The sequence below is a fragment of the Heptranchias perlo genome, unplaced genomic scaffold (assembly GCF_035084215.1).
Source record: "Heptranchias perlo isolate sHepPer1 unplaced genomic scaffold, sHepPer1.hap1 HAP1_SCAFFOLD_60, whole genome shotgun sequence".
In the NCBI taxonomy this organism is placed as follows: domain Eukaryota; kingdom Metazoa; phylum Chordata; class Chondrichthyes; order Hexanchiformes; family Hexanchidae; genus Heptranchias; species Heptranchias perlo.
Genome location: NW_027139623.1, coordinates 3775810 through 3793569, shown reverse-complemented (window position 1 = coordinate 3793569; position 17760 = coordinate 3775810). Strand labels below are relative to the sequence as shown.

The following is a 17760-nucleotide window of genomic DNA, read 5'->3' as shown; positions in this document are numbered from 1 at the left end:
GGTGGCTCTGAAAAGAGCCTTTGTTGCACTTGGTGCTGAAGCCGGGTCGGGTTTAGGCGCGCTCCCCGCGGATGCGGCGGGCCAGCTGGATGTCTTTGGGCATGATGGTGACTCGCTTGGCGTGGATGGCGCACAGGTTGGTGTCCTCAAACAGCCCCACCAGGTAAGCCTCGCTGGCCTCCTGCAGGGCCATGACGGCCGAGCTCTGGAAGCGCAGGTCCGTCTTGAAGTCCTGAGCGATCTCTCTCACCAGGCGCTGGAAGGGCAGTTTGCGGATCAGCAGCTCGGTGGATTTCTGGTAGCGGCGGATCTCCCTCAGAGCCACAGTGCCGGGTCTGTAGCGATGAGGCTTCTTCACTCCGCCCGTCGCTGGAGCGCTCTTCCTCGCCGCTTTGGTAGCCAACTGTTTGCGAGGAGCTTTCCCGCCGGTCGATTTGCGCGCCGTCTGCTTGGTCCTGGCCATTTTCTGAACAGATCTCAACACAACCTGAGACACAAAGACTGTTAATACGGAGTGCGCTCTGGGGCCGCCTTATAAAGGGTCTAAGGGGATCCGCCCCTGGCCTCTGATTGGCTTCAGTCCCACACCCCCAGTCAGGGAGGGACTGTGATTCGCAGGTTTGAACCGAGCTCTGACAGTCAGACGGAAACGGCGGGAGGTATTGGGCCCCAATTGGCTGAGCTGAAATTAATCTTCAATTTCAAAAAGCCCGCCAATTTCAGAGCATCAAATAACAGTTTCAAGAAAATCTCATTTCCCTCCAGCAATTTAAGAATCTCTCTCTTTATAATCTCCATTATTTCCCACTCCTCAGCTCAAATCTCAGGCTGTTTCACATTCCGGTTCATTCTCTGATCTGTCTGTAAACGGGCGGGAATAAAGCCCCGGTCATTGCTTTCCGGAACGGGACAAAGTCCAGCTTCAATTTCAAAAATCCCGCCAGTTCCGGCCCGGTGAACCGCTCCTCAAACAGAAACTTCACATCGAACTGATAATTGAATGAGGGCAGGAAATAAAGACCGAGCAGAGAGGACACAGCGGGAGAGGGAGTGAGGAGGGATTTTACTCTGAGCGGAGAATGTAATGTCTGGGGAAAGACTCTGTATCACCGCCTGTTCATTTATACCGTGAAACCGGGAATTCCGCTCCTTCTCTCGGGATGGCCGAGAACCCCGTCCGTTGTTTCTGATCTCCCTGTCCCGAGTGTTGGGGAATCTCCCCATAATAATTAAATATCGGAAACTGATTCCCCATCCCGAGATCTCTCCTCTCCCCGTTCCCAGGTCAGTGCTCTCTCTGTGAGGCGGTGGGCGGCTCTTAGAAGAGCCTTTGTTTTGTGTCCGGTTTGAAAGGGTCGAGTTGTTCAGCCGCCGAATCCATAGAGTGCGGCCCTGCCGTTTCAGAGCGTACACCACATCCATGGCAGTGACCGTCTTGCGCTTGGCGTGTTCAGTGTCGGTGACCGCGTCCCTGATCACATTCTCCAGGAAAACCTTCAGCACCCCGCGGGTTTCCTCGTAGATCAGACCCGAGATCCGCTTGACACCGCCACGGCGAGCCAGGCGGCGGATTTTTTTTTTTCAAAAAATATACTTTATTCATAAAATTTGCAGCAGTACATACAATACAGTTGTCATATCACTTTCCAAACGTACCCAATACAGATTATACAATTTGCAGGTTACGTCAAGTGCAGTACAATGAACACATTGGACATAATTACAGTTCATGACACTCTAGGGTGTCTCATTGCATCATACTCAACACAGATTATTGCTTACAGATTCATTTCAGATTCATTACAGGTACATTACAGCAATTTGAATTTTACATTCTGCCCGAGGGGGGTTTTCCCTGATTGCAGCCCCTCGGTTTACAATGGCGGGAAGGCTCTAAACGGTTGCCTTTCCCCACAGGGCCTTTGCGGCGGCCGCACCCATCCTCAGTGCATCCCTCAGCACGTAGTCCTGGACCTTGGAATGTGCCAGTCTGCAACACTCGGTCGAGGACAGCTCCTTGTGCTGGAAGACCAGCAAGTTTCGGGCAGACCAAAGGGCGTCTTTCACCGAGTTGATGGTCTTCCAGCAGCAGCCGATGTCCGTCCCAGTGTGCGTCCCCGGGAACAGCCCGTAGAGCACAGAAACCTGTGTTACGGAACTGCTCGGGACGAACCTGGACAGATGCCACTGCATCTCTCTCCAGACCTTCTTTGCAAAGGCACATTCCATAAGGAGATGGGTGACGGTCTCGTCTCCACCGCAGCCTCCTCTGGGACAGCACGCGGTGGCGCTGAGACTCCGGGAGTGCATGAAGGATCTGACGGGAAGGGCCCTTCTCACCACCAGCCAAGCTAGGTCTTGGTGCTTGTTTGAGAGCTCTGGCGATGAGGCGTTCTGCCAAATGACATTGACAGTCTGCTCAGGGAACCAACCGACAGGATCCACCATCTCCTTTTCCCGCAGGGTCTCGAGGACGTTACGTGCGGACCACTTGCTGATCGCCTTGTGGTCAAAGGTGTTTTCCTGCACAAACCTTTCCACGAAGGACAGGTGGGGCGGAACGGTCCAACTGGACGGAGCGTTCCGTGGCAGCGTGGCCAGGCCCATCCTTCTCAACACCGGGGACAGGTAGAACCTCAGCACGTAGTGACACTTTGTGTTTGCGTACTGAGGGTCTATGCACAGCTTGATGCAGCCGCACACAAAGGTGGCCATCAGAATGAGGGCCACGTTGGGCACGCCTTTCCCCCCTTTCTCTGGACATTTGTACATCGTGACCCTGCGGACACGGTCCTTTTTTGATCTCCAGACAAAGTGGAAGATGGCTCGGGTGACTGTCGCGGCGCAGGAGCGAGGTATGGGCCAGACCTGCGCCACGTACAGCAACACCGAGAGCACCTCGCACCTGATGACCAGGTTCTTGCCCACGATCGAGAGGGATCGTTGATCCCACAGTCCCAGTTTCTGCTTAACCTTGGAGATACGCTCCTCCCAGTTTTTGGAGCACGCCCCGGTCCCCCCGAACCAGATCCACAGCACCTTCAGGTAATCCGACCTGACGGTGAAGGGGACAAAGGATCGGTCGGTCCAGTTCCCAAAGAACATGGCCTCGCTCTTGCTACGATTTACCCTGGCCCCCGAGGCCAGTTCGAACTGGTCGCAGATGCTCGAGCCAGGCAGCGGATGGCTGGTTTGGTGATCCCCTGGATGTTATCACGAAGCACTTTCCGGTGCCGCTTGGCTCCGCCTTTGCCCAGTCCTTTGCCTCCTTTACCTCTGCCAGACATGATGATTCTTCACTCAAATCACTGCTGAATGAATAGCGAACATTATGCTGGTTCCGTTTTTATGCAACCTGCACCGACCTGACTGAGAAAGAAATAGGGTGAGACAGGGAGGGGAGGAGACAGGGTGAGATATTAAACAGGGAGGGGAGGAGACAGGGTGAGATATTAAACAGAGAGGGGAGGAGACAGAGTGAGATATTAAACAGGGAGGGGAGGAGAGAGTCAGTGTGACGGACAGAGCGGAGAGCGGCCTCTGATCTTCCAGCTCCACCTCCAGCTTTCTCCACCCGCCAATTTCAAACCGTTTATCGATAATAGAACCGAAACACAGCGCTCCGCACAAACCCTGACAGACTCGGGCTTCATATTCAAGGATTTCCAGAAACCCGGAGCTTTTAAATCAGCCCCGTTACAATTAACAGTCAGTAATATTCCTGCCTAAATACAGTCCCTTCTACAACAAGTCAACCCGCCTCCTTCCATTTCAGTCCCAGACCCGATTCGATCTCCCCACACATCCCCTCCCAGACGGGTTCAGCAGTTTACAAACACTTTATTCCAGCTGATTTGGAGAATCTCATGTGTTGGGGTTTGAATTGTGATAGCGGCGGATCTCCGCCAGTTTTACCCTGTCACGGACTCTCGCCCTGAATCTGTGAGAAAAAATGAACTGGGACTGGAGCCGAACACACGCCAGTTCCAGTGAGGCCCGGCCCGGACATCCCATTCTCTCTATTTTATTTCAGACAGTGGGGGTGTGGCGGGAATAGCGAATGTCAGCGAGTCACCAGCACCCTGGGTTTATTTGAAATGATTTCTATCTGAAATCTGAGCCCGGCCCCGGGACAGGAATCATCTGATTCCGGGATCAACTCTTTTCTGAGAGACGTGCGTGGCTCTGAGAAGAGCCGTTGGGTTCAGATGGTCAAAAGTTGCACTTGATTTTTTATTTCTTTTTGCCCGCTGCTTTCTTGGGCTTTGCTGACTTCGGCTTGGGCTTGGCCCTCGGTTTTTCCACCTTCTTCGCCTTCGCCTTCACTGTCTTGGGGGTCTTGGGCTTCTTAGCCGCCGCTTTCTTCTTAATTGGTGATTTCGCCGCCTTTTTCGTGGTCGATTTCTTGACCGCTGGTTTCTTGGCCGTTAATTTCTTGCCGGCTGTTTTTTTGGCCGCTGGTTTCTTTCCGGGAGATTTCTTGGTCACTTGTTTCTTCACCTTCTTTACCACTTTTGCCTGGGTTTCCTTCTTAGCGACTCTGAAGGAGCCCGAGGCGCCCGTGCCCTTGATCTGCACCAGGGAGCCTTTTTCCACATTTCTCTTGATACTTAATTTGATCTTGGACCGGAGCTTCTCCACATCCAGGCCTTTGGTCGCCAGAACCTTCTTTATCGCGGCCAGGGATATCCCCTTGCGATCCTTGCAATCCGCCACAATCTTGAGGATCTGTTCGCCCAACGGGGGACCGGTGGACTTGGGTCGGGGAACCGCCTTCTTCTTCTTCAGAGCCTTGGGTGGAGCGGCGGCGGCGGCAGGAGGTGCCGTTTCGGCGGCTGCAGTGTCTGTCATGACCGGGACTCTGTCGAAAATCTCTCTGACAGTCAGAGCTGGGTCAGAAATGAAACGAGAGGCGGCGGCACAGAGCAACTTAAAGGCACAGAGCGGACGGGGCGGAGACATCCTGCTGTCAGCTCCCGGCCCCTCCAGCCTCTCTGTGTTTCTCTCTCCTCTTAAACTCCCCGATTCCAATTCAAATCGGGCACTCCAGAGTCCCAGACTAGCCCCTTCCTATCTCTAACACCGGTATGTTTGCTGTCGAAAAACTTTCACCGGAATTAAAAGCACCAGTTTCGATTTAAACCCGTTTCATTGCTGCACTGATCGCGCTCTCTCACCCGATCGCTGACATGATCTCCGTTTTTCGGCTGAAATCTTGAATTGATCTGAAACTTTACCTTAAATTTCCACTTCGGAGCTCGGCAGGGGAGGAGGGCGATCCTTTGACAGGGATTTACTTAAATTTTACTCAAAAGGGACTCGGAAATCTGGCGATGAGACCGGCCACACAAACACAGTGACATTAATCTAACCCACCCGCCCCTTTAACACACTCTCTCTGACACAATGTTCACATCTTCACATTCACAGGACAAACTGTTCGCCAGATTGACAATTCCCGGGACAGGCTTTCCTCACCGCTCGGCCTGTGCTGCAGATTCTCGGGGGTTAGTTGTAGTTTCCCAGCTCAGTAACTGTTAAACACTCTGAGGCCGGCGCTCCTCACAGTGTCTGGTCCCCAGATTCAGTGGCAGGAGTCAATCACAGCTGTGGATGTGATTATCCATATCTGGTTTTACAGAATTATATTGTTGGCACACAGAAATATGTTTGGTTTCGATGAAAATACAAATTATCCGCTCTGGGCTCCTCCAGTCTCTCTGTGTTTCTCTCTCCTCCTAAACTGACTGACAGATAATAGTAACTGGTGTCCTATCCGTCCGATTCTCAACACCCAGAGACGGCTCGTTACTGAACAAATTCAACACTCACAGACAGTCCAGTGTCAGTCAGTTACAGGCTGTCTTAGTCGACCTTTAGTTACAGGATTGGATGCAGATAAATGCACCGCCAGACCGGCTGATGCAAAGTAGAACGGACGGTGACCGTTTCAACATCAGCACACAGACACAGAATCAATCTTTCACTTTCTATCAGCGTGTATTTATTGCGCTCAGTAACAGTATGACAACTTCATGTACAGCACAAGAGAGAGAGAAATACAGACAGACAGATAAACAGACAAACAGAGACACACTCAGAAAGACACAATATCAGTCTCGCACTTCCCATCAGTATGTCCGTTGCACGCTCAGTAACAGTATCCCACCTTCATGTACAGCGCTAGAGAGAGAGATACAGACAGACATATTATCAGCCTTACGCTTCCTATCAGTTTGCCTGTATCACGCTCAATAACAGTATCCCTCCTTCATATACAGTAGAAAAAGAGAGAGAAACTGACCTGTTATGTCCCGTTTTCACCCAGTAACACATTGGAAATTATTCCGTTCCAATTGCTAATCCACTGTGGAGTGACAGAAGATGCAGTCTCATATCTCACTGATATTATTTCTGTAAACAATTTTACAACACCAAGTTATAGTCCAGCAATTTTATTTTAAATTCACAAGCTTTCGGAGGCTTCCTCCTTCCTCCTTCCTTTTTTTTTACCTGAGGAGGGAGGAAGCCTCCGAAAGCTTGTGAATTTAAAATAAAATTGCTGGACTATAACTTGGTGTTGTAAAATTGTTTACAATTGTCAACCCCAGTCCATCACCGGCATCTCCACATCATGATATTATTTCAGAGACAGACACATTATTAATCCCACTCTCAGGGACAGTGTCACACATTTAACCCTCTCTTGCATGTTGTACCCTTTGCAATCTTGCAGCTGAGGGCCAATCGGTATTACTCTCAGTGACGGAGAGTTTCACTCTGATTATATTAATCTGGGACTGTTGCTGTCAGATATTAATCTTACACGGTCCCAGCAAAGACAACAACTCCTACTTTCTCCCCTGTTTCTCCAGGATTGGTTTGAGAAATCCTCCCTCCAGTTTCTAAGTCAAACGTAAGTTTTGTCATTGGAGCGGCCAAGAATGAACAGAACCCATTGGCTCATTTCACAGCCGCCCACTTTATCTCCGAAAGGCTCTTTATCATCAAAAGATACCGAGAGAAACCGAGAGGGGATTAGAAACCTGACTTGTGCAAAGGTCCCTGCCCCATCGGGTAGTCACATTCATGGATCAGTGAAGGGGCTGGATTGTGTCTGGATGTCAAAAATTGTTTTAAAACAGCCCAACACACCTGGCACATTTAGAACCGAGATGAGGAGAAATTTCTTCACTCAGAGGGTGGTGAACCTGTGGAATTCTCTACCACAGAAGGCAGTGGAGGCCAAGTCATTAAATATATTCAAGAAGGAGATAGATATATTTATTAATGCTAAAGGGATCAAGGGAAATGGGGAAAAATCAGGAACAGGGTACTGAGTTGGACGATCAGCCATGATCATTTTGAATGGTGGAGCAGGTCCGAAGGGCCGAATGGCCTACTCTTGCTCCTATTTTCCTTGTTTCTATGGTGTGCAGAAGCTGAGTGCTGCAGTAATTCAGTGGAGTCGGACACTGACACTGTTTGTATCATTGGATTTCATTTGTGGATATTCAAAATGTTCACTATCAGAGATATTAAACTGATCACTTTTGTATTTTCTACCTCACCTGTTCTTGAGTTACAAGACATACTTTTTCTTTCTACAGGCAAATATTTTAAGGAGCCAGAAAAAAATGTGATGTTTCCTTCACCGGAGGCACAAGGAACAGGGCAGCCATCTCCTGCTCACACACGGTAGGTACATTATAACTCACAGAGCACAGAGACACAGATAGGTCATCCGTTCCACAATCTAAGACAGTCGAAATAGTCAGTCCCACACTGATCCCAAGTACCACAGACACACTTTCAATTCAACAGTCAGAGGAGGAGAGGCAGATGTTGTTTCTATTTCACCCCAACTCAGTACAACTGCCAGGGAGATCCATAAATCCCAGTCCAATATCACACCACCATCAGATTGAAAGGCACTGTGTCAATTTCACAATAGTGCAGCCAAAGCTATAAATTGAATAAATGATAGAACTGACACACGGTGCCCGATTGAAAGATACAACATTAGCCCCAATAATGTAAACCAAGATTCATCTCAAATAACGAGTAGAACTCACACACATTATGATATTAAAAGATGTAGTATCCATCCCAATTCTGTAACCTGAGATACAAATGACAGACAAGTCCAAAACTCACATACAGTATCAGAGTGAGAGATGCTGAAAGATAGTATAACCTGAGAAACAAAATCAGATACCAGTTCAGAACTCACCCATTTTATGAAACTGAAAGTTACAATTTCAAATCGATTAGACCCAGAGCAACACATTACGGAGAAGTGCTAAAGTCTCTCACACTGACACCCTGAAAGATACAGTATCAATTCCATTAGTGCAGACTGAGCCACACATTACATAGCAATTCAAAAATCTCTCAGTATCAGACTGAAAGAAACAGTATCAATTCCATTAGTGCAGACTGAGCTACACATTACATAGCAATCCAAAAATCTCAGTGTGAGACTGAGATCCAGTATCATTTCCATTAGTGTTTGCTGTGATACAGGTTTAATATCAGTCCAAAGGGTACACAGCTTTTCTCATTAAAACCAGCAGCAAGAAATTCCAATGTGCACAATATTTAAAAAATTAACTTCTAAGGGGAAAACTATTTATAGGTTTATATATAAAGGAGAGAGTTTAAAACACCAAACTGGAAACTGAGTTCCAATTAAAATACAGACAAGGAATTAATCCTGACTTGTGTCCTGTTCCAGAGACTGACAGATCCCCAATGAATCCCAGATTCTCACACTGTACTAGAGAGTAAGAGATACACGATGAATCCCACACTCACACACAGTACCAGAGACTGACAGATACAGAATAAATCCCACACTCATTTGCAGTACCAGAGACTGACAGATACAGAATAAATCCCACACTCATTTGCAGTACCAGAGACTGACAGATACAGAATAAATCCCACACTCACACACAGTACCAGAGACTGACAGATACAGGATGAATCCCACACTCACACACAGTACCAGAGACTGACAGATACAGAATGAATCCCACACTCACACACAGTACCAGAGACTGACAGATACAGAATGAATCCCACACTCACACACAGTACCAGAGACTGACAGATACAGAATGAATCCCACACTCACACACAGTACCAGTGACTGACAGATAAAGAATGAATCCCACACTCACACATAGGACCTGAGACTGACAAATTCAGAATTGCTGCTTTACTCGGCCATCATCCTTTGAATCTGGTGGGGAAATTGAAAGAAAGTCAGTCAAACTGCCCCATTTTAATGTTTATCTCTGTAGAATTTACTGCCCAATAAAGTGAACACGGGTCCGGGGTCCGTTCAATTCCCTTTTGCTTTGCTCTCGCTCTCATTCAGATTTACACCGCCCCCGGTTTTCCCGTTAACCACCACTTTCAGGGCTAAGAATCAGAATTCAGTTCCTTCCTCTTTCTCACTGCGGAGCCAGTCTCTGAAATAATTAATTACTGATGTTAATATCCCGCATATTAGCAGCACGTTCCCGCAGTGTAACAATCCAGAATGAATGTCTTGGAGAAAATAGGCTCATTTTCAGGCTTCGTCAATGATTCCGTTTTCAGGACACGCGGCTCCTGTTCAGTCCCTGCAACGGAATCAATCGATAACCTGTAATTTGTTACATTTACAGGTAGAAGTGAAATTTGTCCACATCAGCAATCTATGAATGGGGTTTTATTCCGCAATTTATGGACAATGTGTTTTTTAAACAGCGCTAGGAATCTGGGACGTGTAATACGGAATAACATTATTACAAAGAGATTTTAAGTCTTTGTCTGAAAACGACATGTCCGAGTAATTCACTGATTTCATACACTGAAATTGGCGGCCTTTTTCAAATTTTAAAAAATCGGTCAATTCTGGCCAATAATTTGCTCTGTTTTCTTATTGACGTCTCTCCGATTGGTTAAGGAAATTAGTTTTCAAGCAAAGCAACCAATGAGAAGTAGCCTCAGTTTGGAGCGGGCTTTGAGAGTTGGGCCTGTGGTAATTCCAGGTCCCCAATGACTGAGCTCAAACGGTTCAATTTCACAAACCCTCTCAGTATCAGTGTCAGAAACAACCGTCAGAGGGAAAATCCACATCACAAACTGGGCCCTTATCACAGCGGCTCAGCTTAACCTGTTCTCCCATGGAAACCCCCGGTCCCACATCACAACATCTGACTGATAAATAGAACCAAAACAGAGCGAATGGAGTGAAGGAGCATTTCACTGAGGGGGGAAATGCAGGTCCGGGTAAACTCACTTGTAACGTTCCCTGGACAATTCAGTGCACTCATTAAGGGAAATTTTCCTCTCAGTAACCGGTGCAGCACGCCGCCGATCCCGTCACCGTACTGTGTGTTCCAGAAAACTCCCGAATTATAAAACTATTCCCGAGCCCCATATATCCCGCACCAGTTCCCAGGTCAGTGCTCTCTCTGTGAGGCGGTGGGTGGCTCTTAGAAGAGCCTTTGTTTCGTGTCCGGTTAGAAAAGGTCGAGTTGTTTAGCCGCCAAATCCATAGAGAGTGCGGCCCTGCCGTTTCAGAGCGTACACCACATCCATGGCAGTGACCGTCTTGCGCTTGGCGTGTTCAGTGTAGGTGACCGCGTCCCTGATCACATTCTCCAGGAAAACCTTCAGCACCCCGCGGGTTTCCTCGTAGATCAGACCCGAGATCCGCTTGACACCGCCACGGCGAGCCAGGCGGCGGATGGCTGGTTTGGTGATCCCCTGGATGTTATCACGAAGCACTTTCCGGTGCCGCTTGGCTCCTCCTTTCCCCAGTCCTTTGCCTCCTTTCCCTCTGCCAGACATGATGATTCTTCACTGAGATCACTGCTGAATGAAAAACTCTCGCCTTTCTTCTCGATTTATAAAGCCCGCCCCGACCTGGTTGAGAAAGGCACATTATCGGAGAGGCCGGGGAGGAGTGTTTGAATGACAGACAGAGCATGAAGTGCGGGAGGGGAGGAGACTGGCTCGGAATGACGGACAAGCGGACGTGTAACTTCGAGCTCCGCCTCCAGGAATTAGTCACCGTCCTTTATAAATTTTTCACCAGCATCAAATGCGAAATACAAATTCAGACACAATCCTTACAGACTCCGGCTTAATATTCAAGGATTGCTCGAAAAAAAAGGCGGAAAATACAATTTAAATTCAATAAATGAGGCACACGACAGTTCCAATACAATCACTATCATAACAGAATCAATCAGTGCCGCTACGGGACCGTTGGAAGAGGGAATTTTAGTTTTCAGATTTGTAGCTGACAGTCGGCGCCCAATAGTTCAATAAACACAAATCGGTGTGGAAGGCACCCGATACCTTTCCGTGCTTGGGTCAGTGTGGGACTGGATAGATTCAGGCACCGGGATGGACAGACCCAGGTCCTGTGTGGGGACTGGATAGATTCAGGCACCGGGATGGACAAACCCAGGTCCTGTGTGGGGACCAGCCCTTTCACAGATACAGTGGGTGGCTCTGAAAAGAGCCTTTGGGTTATCAGATTAAATCTTGGCCGCTTTACTTGCTCTTGGAGCTCACAGTGCTGGTTTTCTTCGGCAGCAGCACGGCCTGGATATTAGGCAGCACCCCGCCCTGAGCGATGGTCACCCGTCCCAGCAGCTTGTTGAGCTCCTCGTCGTTGCGGATGGCCAGCTGCAGGTGTCTGGGGATGATGCGGGTCTTCTTGTTGTCCCGGGCCGCGTTGCCGGCCAGCTCGAGGATTTCAGCCGTCAGATACTCGAGCACAGCAGCCAGATAGACCGGGGCTCCGGCACCCACACGTTCAGCGTAGTTCCCCTTTCGCAGGAGCCTGTGAACACGGCCCACAGGGAACTGCAGTCCGGCCCGGGATGAGCGAGACTTGGCCTTGGCCCGAGCTTTACCGCCGGTTTTTCCTCTTCCAGACATTTCCACAATCTCACAAACACTTTCACAAAGAATGAAGAAATCCTCCCCCACTCGCCCTTCTTATACCTTCTGGAGGAGTACAGTGGGGGCAATTGTGATTGGTCCATCTGTCCTCAATCTCATTGGTTCAACCAACAGCCCAATCAGAGAGATGTTTTATTCACCAATCAACAGCCGGCAATGAGAAAAGGCGGAAAATACCGAACTGAACCGTTTTTTTGAAATTTGAAAAGCCCGCCAATATATTTGTAACACAAGAAGCGGATTTAGGAAAAAAAACTCGCCTTAAGACAAAGATTTAAAAATCTCTCTCCTTTTACTCTGTTGTTCCACATTTCCCATCACAACTTCCAGAATCTTTTACAATCCGGTTAAAATCCGGCTTCATTCACCGTTCGCTTTCAATCGGGCTCCAATAAAGTCCCATTTTGTAACGGGACAGATTCCAGCTCAATCTTTGTAAAAGTAACAAACCACAGATTGTGGATTGATCCCTGTTCACAGGAGCTGCAGCGCGATCGAAACCGGAGCCGAGACTCCTGGCGTAAGAAGTCGAACAGTGACAGAGCCTTTAGACTATTCTGTACTCGGTGTGAATTCCCTTTCAGGGCTGCTGTTTTACAAAGGATTGCGGTTCTGAAAGTGATATTCCCGAATAATGAACAAACAAACGTGAAAAGGATAATGAAATGACTGAAGTCCAATCCACCGCCTTAAAACGGCTCTGAAGCGGCAGATGCGGGGGAAGGGGTGGAAAATGAACGGGAATGAGAGGATCAGGGACACGTTTTTGGTTATTGGGACTAAATAAAAAAGCGACACACAGATTAAACCGGGCTGTGATTATGAGAATCTTCCAGATTTCAAGAGAAACTACAAAAACACAAGAGTTATAGAGAGACAGTTAGTATCAAACTATCTACAGTAAAATGATTCCATACAGGTGTCGGTACAGCGTCTTCAGAGAGACTGTGGGTGGCTCTTAAAAGAGCCTTTGTGTTTATTTTTTTTTCAGTACATTGTGGAGTTTTACTTGGAGCTGGTGTACTTGGTCACCGCCTTTGTCCCTTCCGACACGGCGTGCTTGGCCAGTTCCCCGGGCAGCAGCAGTCGCACGGCGGTCTGGATCTCCCGGGAGCTGATGGTCGCCCGTTTATTATAATGAGCCAGGCGGGAAGCCTCACCCGCGATGCGCTCGAAAATATCGTTCACAAAGGAGTTCATGATGCTCATGGCCTTGGAGGAGATGCCGGTGTCGGGGTGAACCTGCTTCATCACTTTGTAGACGTAGATGGAGTAACTCTCCTTCCTCGACTTTCTCCGCTTCTTGCCGCCCTTGGCTGGTGCTTTACTCAAGGTTTTCTTGGCGCCCTTCTTGGGAGCTGCTTTCTTGTCCTCAGGCATTTTCAAACTCAATTTCAGACTCAGAAATGACCCAAATCCGCTCCGAGCTCGGATTAAATAGGCAGCCCCACAGCCCTATGGTAATGAGGGATGGGGGAAGGCAATGATTGTGATTGGGACTGATGTCACAATATTTTTCCTTTATCGATCTGATTGGATATCTGAAGAAACCAATCAGATTTAATACCTGCCACCAATCACAAACACGCTCACACTGCACATTGTCCGGTTTCAGCAATTTGTTCCGAACTGTTGCAGTTCTGCTTCCGGCCAGTAGATGTCCCCAAACCCCGGGTCATTGAAGTTTGCAGATGAGAGAGGGACAGAAGAGAAACTCATTCTTCACATTATATTGCACGGGTGGGATTTTCAAAAACTGGGAATGGAGAACATTTTATTGATAAAACATTAGTTGTAATGCTGTATTAAATGCTTGTAATGAATTTAGGGGGTATTATCTATACTGACTTTAATAAGCTTGCTGAAAGGCGGTGCAAATGGCCTTTGAATTTCCATATAGAAAGGTGTGAGGTGGTGCATTTTGCTCGGGGGAATAAGGAGGACACATACTGCTTGGAAAATAAGAGTCTAAATGGAGTCGAAGTGTAAAGGGATTTAGGGGTACAGATTGACAAATCTTTAAAAGTAACAACACAGGTTGATAAGTCCATAAATAGCAAACACAGAGGTTTGTTTCTGGAGGAGTAGAATTGAAAAGCAGATAAGTTATGTTGAACTATAATTTAAACTTTCAAACCTTCTGTCAAACTGTTAAACCTTCCCTTTCTGAAATCCGTGCTGACTATTCTTTGTTATATTTTCGGTTTCTCGATGTTTTTCTATTGCAGTCATGATGTGGAGATGCCGGTGATGGACTGGGGTTGACAATTGTAAACAATTTTACAACACCAAGTTATGGTCCAGCAATTTTATTTTAAATTCACAAGCTTTCGGAGGCTTCCTCCTTCGTCATTTTCACATCGTTCACCTGACGAAGGAGGAAGCCTCCGAAAGCTTGTGAATTTAAAATAAAATTGCTGGACTATAACTTGGTGTTGTAAAATTGTTTACAATTTTTCTATTGCAGCATTGAGTAAAAGATTCCATGATCATTCCGACCACCGGCCTTTAGTTAACTGGTCTATAGTTCCCTGGACTTGTTCTATCTCCTGTTTTAAAATATAAGAATCACATTAACTGTCATCCAGTCCTCTGGCACTATTCCTTTTTGTGATGATTTTTTCTATATATGTAACAGTGCCTCTGCTATCTCTTCCCTTGCTTCATTTAATATGCACGGATACAATCCATCTGGACCAGGAGTTTAACCACCCTTTCTAACTTAAATGTCTTGATATCTTTATTGACCTCTTCCCCTAATATCATGTTCACCCTGTTAATCTCCCGGGTAAATACTGAAGGAAAGTAATAATTCAATATTTCTGGCATTTCGCTGACGTTATCTGTTAGTTTATCTTGTGCATTCCTTCGTGGCCCTCAGATATTCTGATTTTCCTTTTGTTATTTTTGTGCCTGTGGAATAATTTACTATTTCTTTTTGTATTCCTTGATAATTTGATTTCGTAGTTCCTGTTTGCTTCCCTAATTGTTTTTGTGACTTCTTCCTAACCTCTTTCCATTCGCTTTTGCCATCACCTTATTTAATATCAAAGAATGAGAAACTCCATCAGCTTGTTGTGTCTGTTCAGGGGCTGATGTTTGGGAACTATTTATTGTCTATGATTAAAGTGCCAGAAACCAAATGGAGCAATTCAGTCCGAAACTCCACAGAAACACTCTATTTCTCCCTCCGAGTGAACTCAGGTGCTATAATGGTGAGTAGAGCTGCCTTCCAAACAGTTAATTCCAACAGGTTTGAATCCCAGTTCGCTGAATTCAGAAACACCAAGACTGGAACCGAATTTGATGATGTTCAGAGCGATAGTGTTTCCAAAACACAAACGGGTCAAATTTACATAAAATACTTTTAAAATTCATTTATTTCTCCCATAACGTTGAATTTAACTCTGATCCTTTGTATTATTATTTGCCCTGATCTGCACAGTGGATACGGAACACAATTGCCCGGATTCAGTGAAATTAATTGATTTTCTGAAGTCTTTCCCTCTGCTGATTCCCGTTCCTTATTTCAATTATGTCGGATTAACCTTTCTGATCTATAGAAGGGTCATAGTCCTGAACCGTTAACCCGAGCTTCCCTTCTCCACAGATGCTGCCGGACCTGCTGAGTCTTTCCAGCATTTTCGGTTTTAATTTTTTCTATATTTTATCCCTTTCACTTTTGACGGTCGCCGTTGAAACTTGCAGATTTGCCCTCAGTTTTTATTTGTGTTTCAGTTCGGTTTTTTGAATTAATATAAATCGAGTCCTGAGAAATCAGACAGAAATCTTGTGCAATGTAGAGTGAAACATAATGGGGCAACTTTCGAATGAGCAAAACAAAAACTTTATTATGAATCAATTGTCTAATTTTTTACGGACAAAATATGAAAAAGTACGAGAGTAGAAGTTACAGAGAGAAACTATTTCCTCACATTACACATTGTCCTGAATCTGGAACAACGACAGATAATGTGAATTTGTTCCACTCTGTTACAGTTCTCACTTATGGCCAGTAGATGTCAGACTGCATGTGAGTGTGGGATTAATTCTCTGTCTGTCAGTCTCTGTTACTGTCTGTGAGTGTGATATTCATTCTGTATCCGTCAGTCTCCAGTACAGTCTGTGAGTGTGGGATTCATTCTGTATCTGTCAATCTCTGGTACTGTATGTGAGTGTGATATTCATTCTGTATCCGTCAGTCTCCAGCACAGTCTGTGAGTGTGGGATTCATTCTGTATCTCTCAGTCTCTGGTACTGTATGTGAGTGTGGGATTCATTCTGTGACTGTCAATCTCTGGGAATGTTTGTGAGTGTGGGATTCGTTCTGTATCTGTCAATCTCTGGTGCTATCTGTGAGTGTGGGATTCATTCTTTGACTGTCAGTCTCTGGTATTTTATCTCAGTTTGGATTCATTCTGTAACTCAGTCTCTGGGCAAAGTGCAAGTCTGGATTCGTTCTGTATTCTTATTTCAGGTTACAGTATGGTGTTTCAAACTGTATCTTTAAGTCATTAATGTATGCAAATCTTTCATCTAGCATTAATTTGTAAATATGGATACAGTTTCGGATTTTATTTTAATCAAACAACGTGTGTGAGTTTTGTTGTCGGATTACATTTTAATCTCTGTGAAGATAATGTACATTTCAATCTTTTACTGTGAAATTATTGGACTGGTATTTATTGTGTAGCTCAGTCTGGGCTAATGGAATTGATATTGTATCTTTCAGTCTGACACTATGAGATTTTTCGACTGGTATGAAATGTGTGGTTCAGACTGTACTAATGGAATTGACACTCTAACTTTCAGTCAGACACTGCGAGAGATTTTTGGACTGGTTTCTGATGTGTAGCTGAGTCTACACTAATAGGATTCACACTGTCTGTTTCAGTATGATGATGTATGTGAATTTTGGACGGTATATAATGTGTAGCTCCGTCTGCACTAATGGAATTCATACTGTACCTTTCAGTCTGACTCTGCGCAATATATTTAGACTGGTTTGTAAGGTATAGTTCAGTCTGCACTAATGGAATTGATACTGTATCTTCCAGTCTGACACTGTGTGAGATTTTTGTGCTGGTATGTAACGTGTCGGGCAGTCTGTACTAATCAAATCGATACTATATATTTCAGTATGATACTGTATGTGATTTTTGGACAGGTATCTAATGTGAACCTCTGTCTGCAGTAAAGGAATTGATATTGTATCTTCCAGTACGATACTTTATGCGAATTTTGGACTGGTATATAATGTGCAGCTCAATCTGCACTAATGGGATTGATAGTGTATCTTTCAACCTGACACTGAGATTTTTGGACTGGTATGTGATGTATAGCTCAGTCTGCAATAATGGGATTGATACAGTGTCTTTCAATCTGATACTGTATGAGAATTTTCGACTGGTATCTAATGTGTACCTCAGCCTGCAGTAAAGGAATTGAAACTGTACATTTCATTCTGACACTATGAGGTTTTTGGACATATGTGAGTCAAATATGGGTAACATCTGAACTGGTATCTAATTTATATCTCAATGTACACTATTGTCATGAATATGGCATCTTTAAACTCATAATGTGTGTGAGTTGTGGGCTGGTATTTAATTTGAATCTTGGAGTACACTATTGTGATTCATTCTGTATCTATCGATCAGTACCATGTGTCAGTTCTACCTGGTATTTAATTTGTAGCTAAGGCTGAACGAATGTGAGATTAACACCGTGCCTTTCAATCTGATAGTGGGTGTGATTTTGGACTAGGAAATATTTATCTGCCGGTCA

General features: G+C 45.9%; 3 protein-coding genes across 3 annotated transcripts in view; 1 reads left to right on the top strand and 2 right to left on the bottom strand.

The window, feature by feature from the left end:
- The window catches only part of LOC137316793 (zinc finger protein 850-like), a 512000-nt gene that overhangs the window by 87480 nt on the left and 406760 nt on the right, over window positions 1-17760 (bottom strand). The gene's annotated exons all lie outside the window — the stretch shown is intronic.
- LOC137316796 (zinc finger protein 271-like) overlaps window positions 1-17760 on the top strand; it is a 182061-nt gene that overhangs the window by 47681 nt on the left and 116620 nt on the right. The window lies entirely within an intron of this gene.
- LOC137316807 (histone H2A-like) lies at window positions 11560-11996 on the bottom strand. The gene has a single exon (XM_067980657.1). The coding sequence runs from the start codon at window positions 11947-11949 to the stop codon at window positions 11560-11562; it is 390 nt and encodes a 129-aa protein (XP_067836758.1). The 5' UTR covers window positions 11950-11996.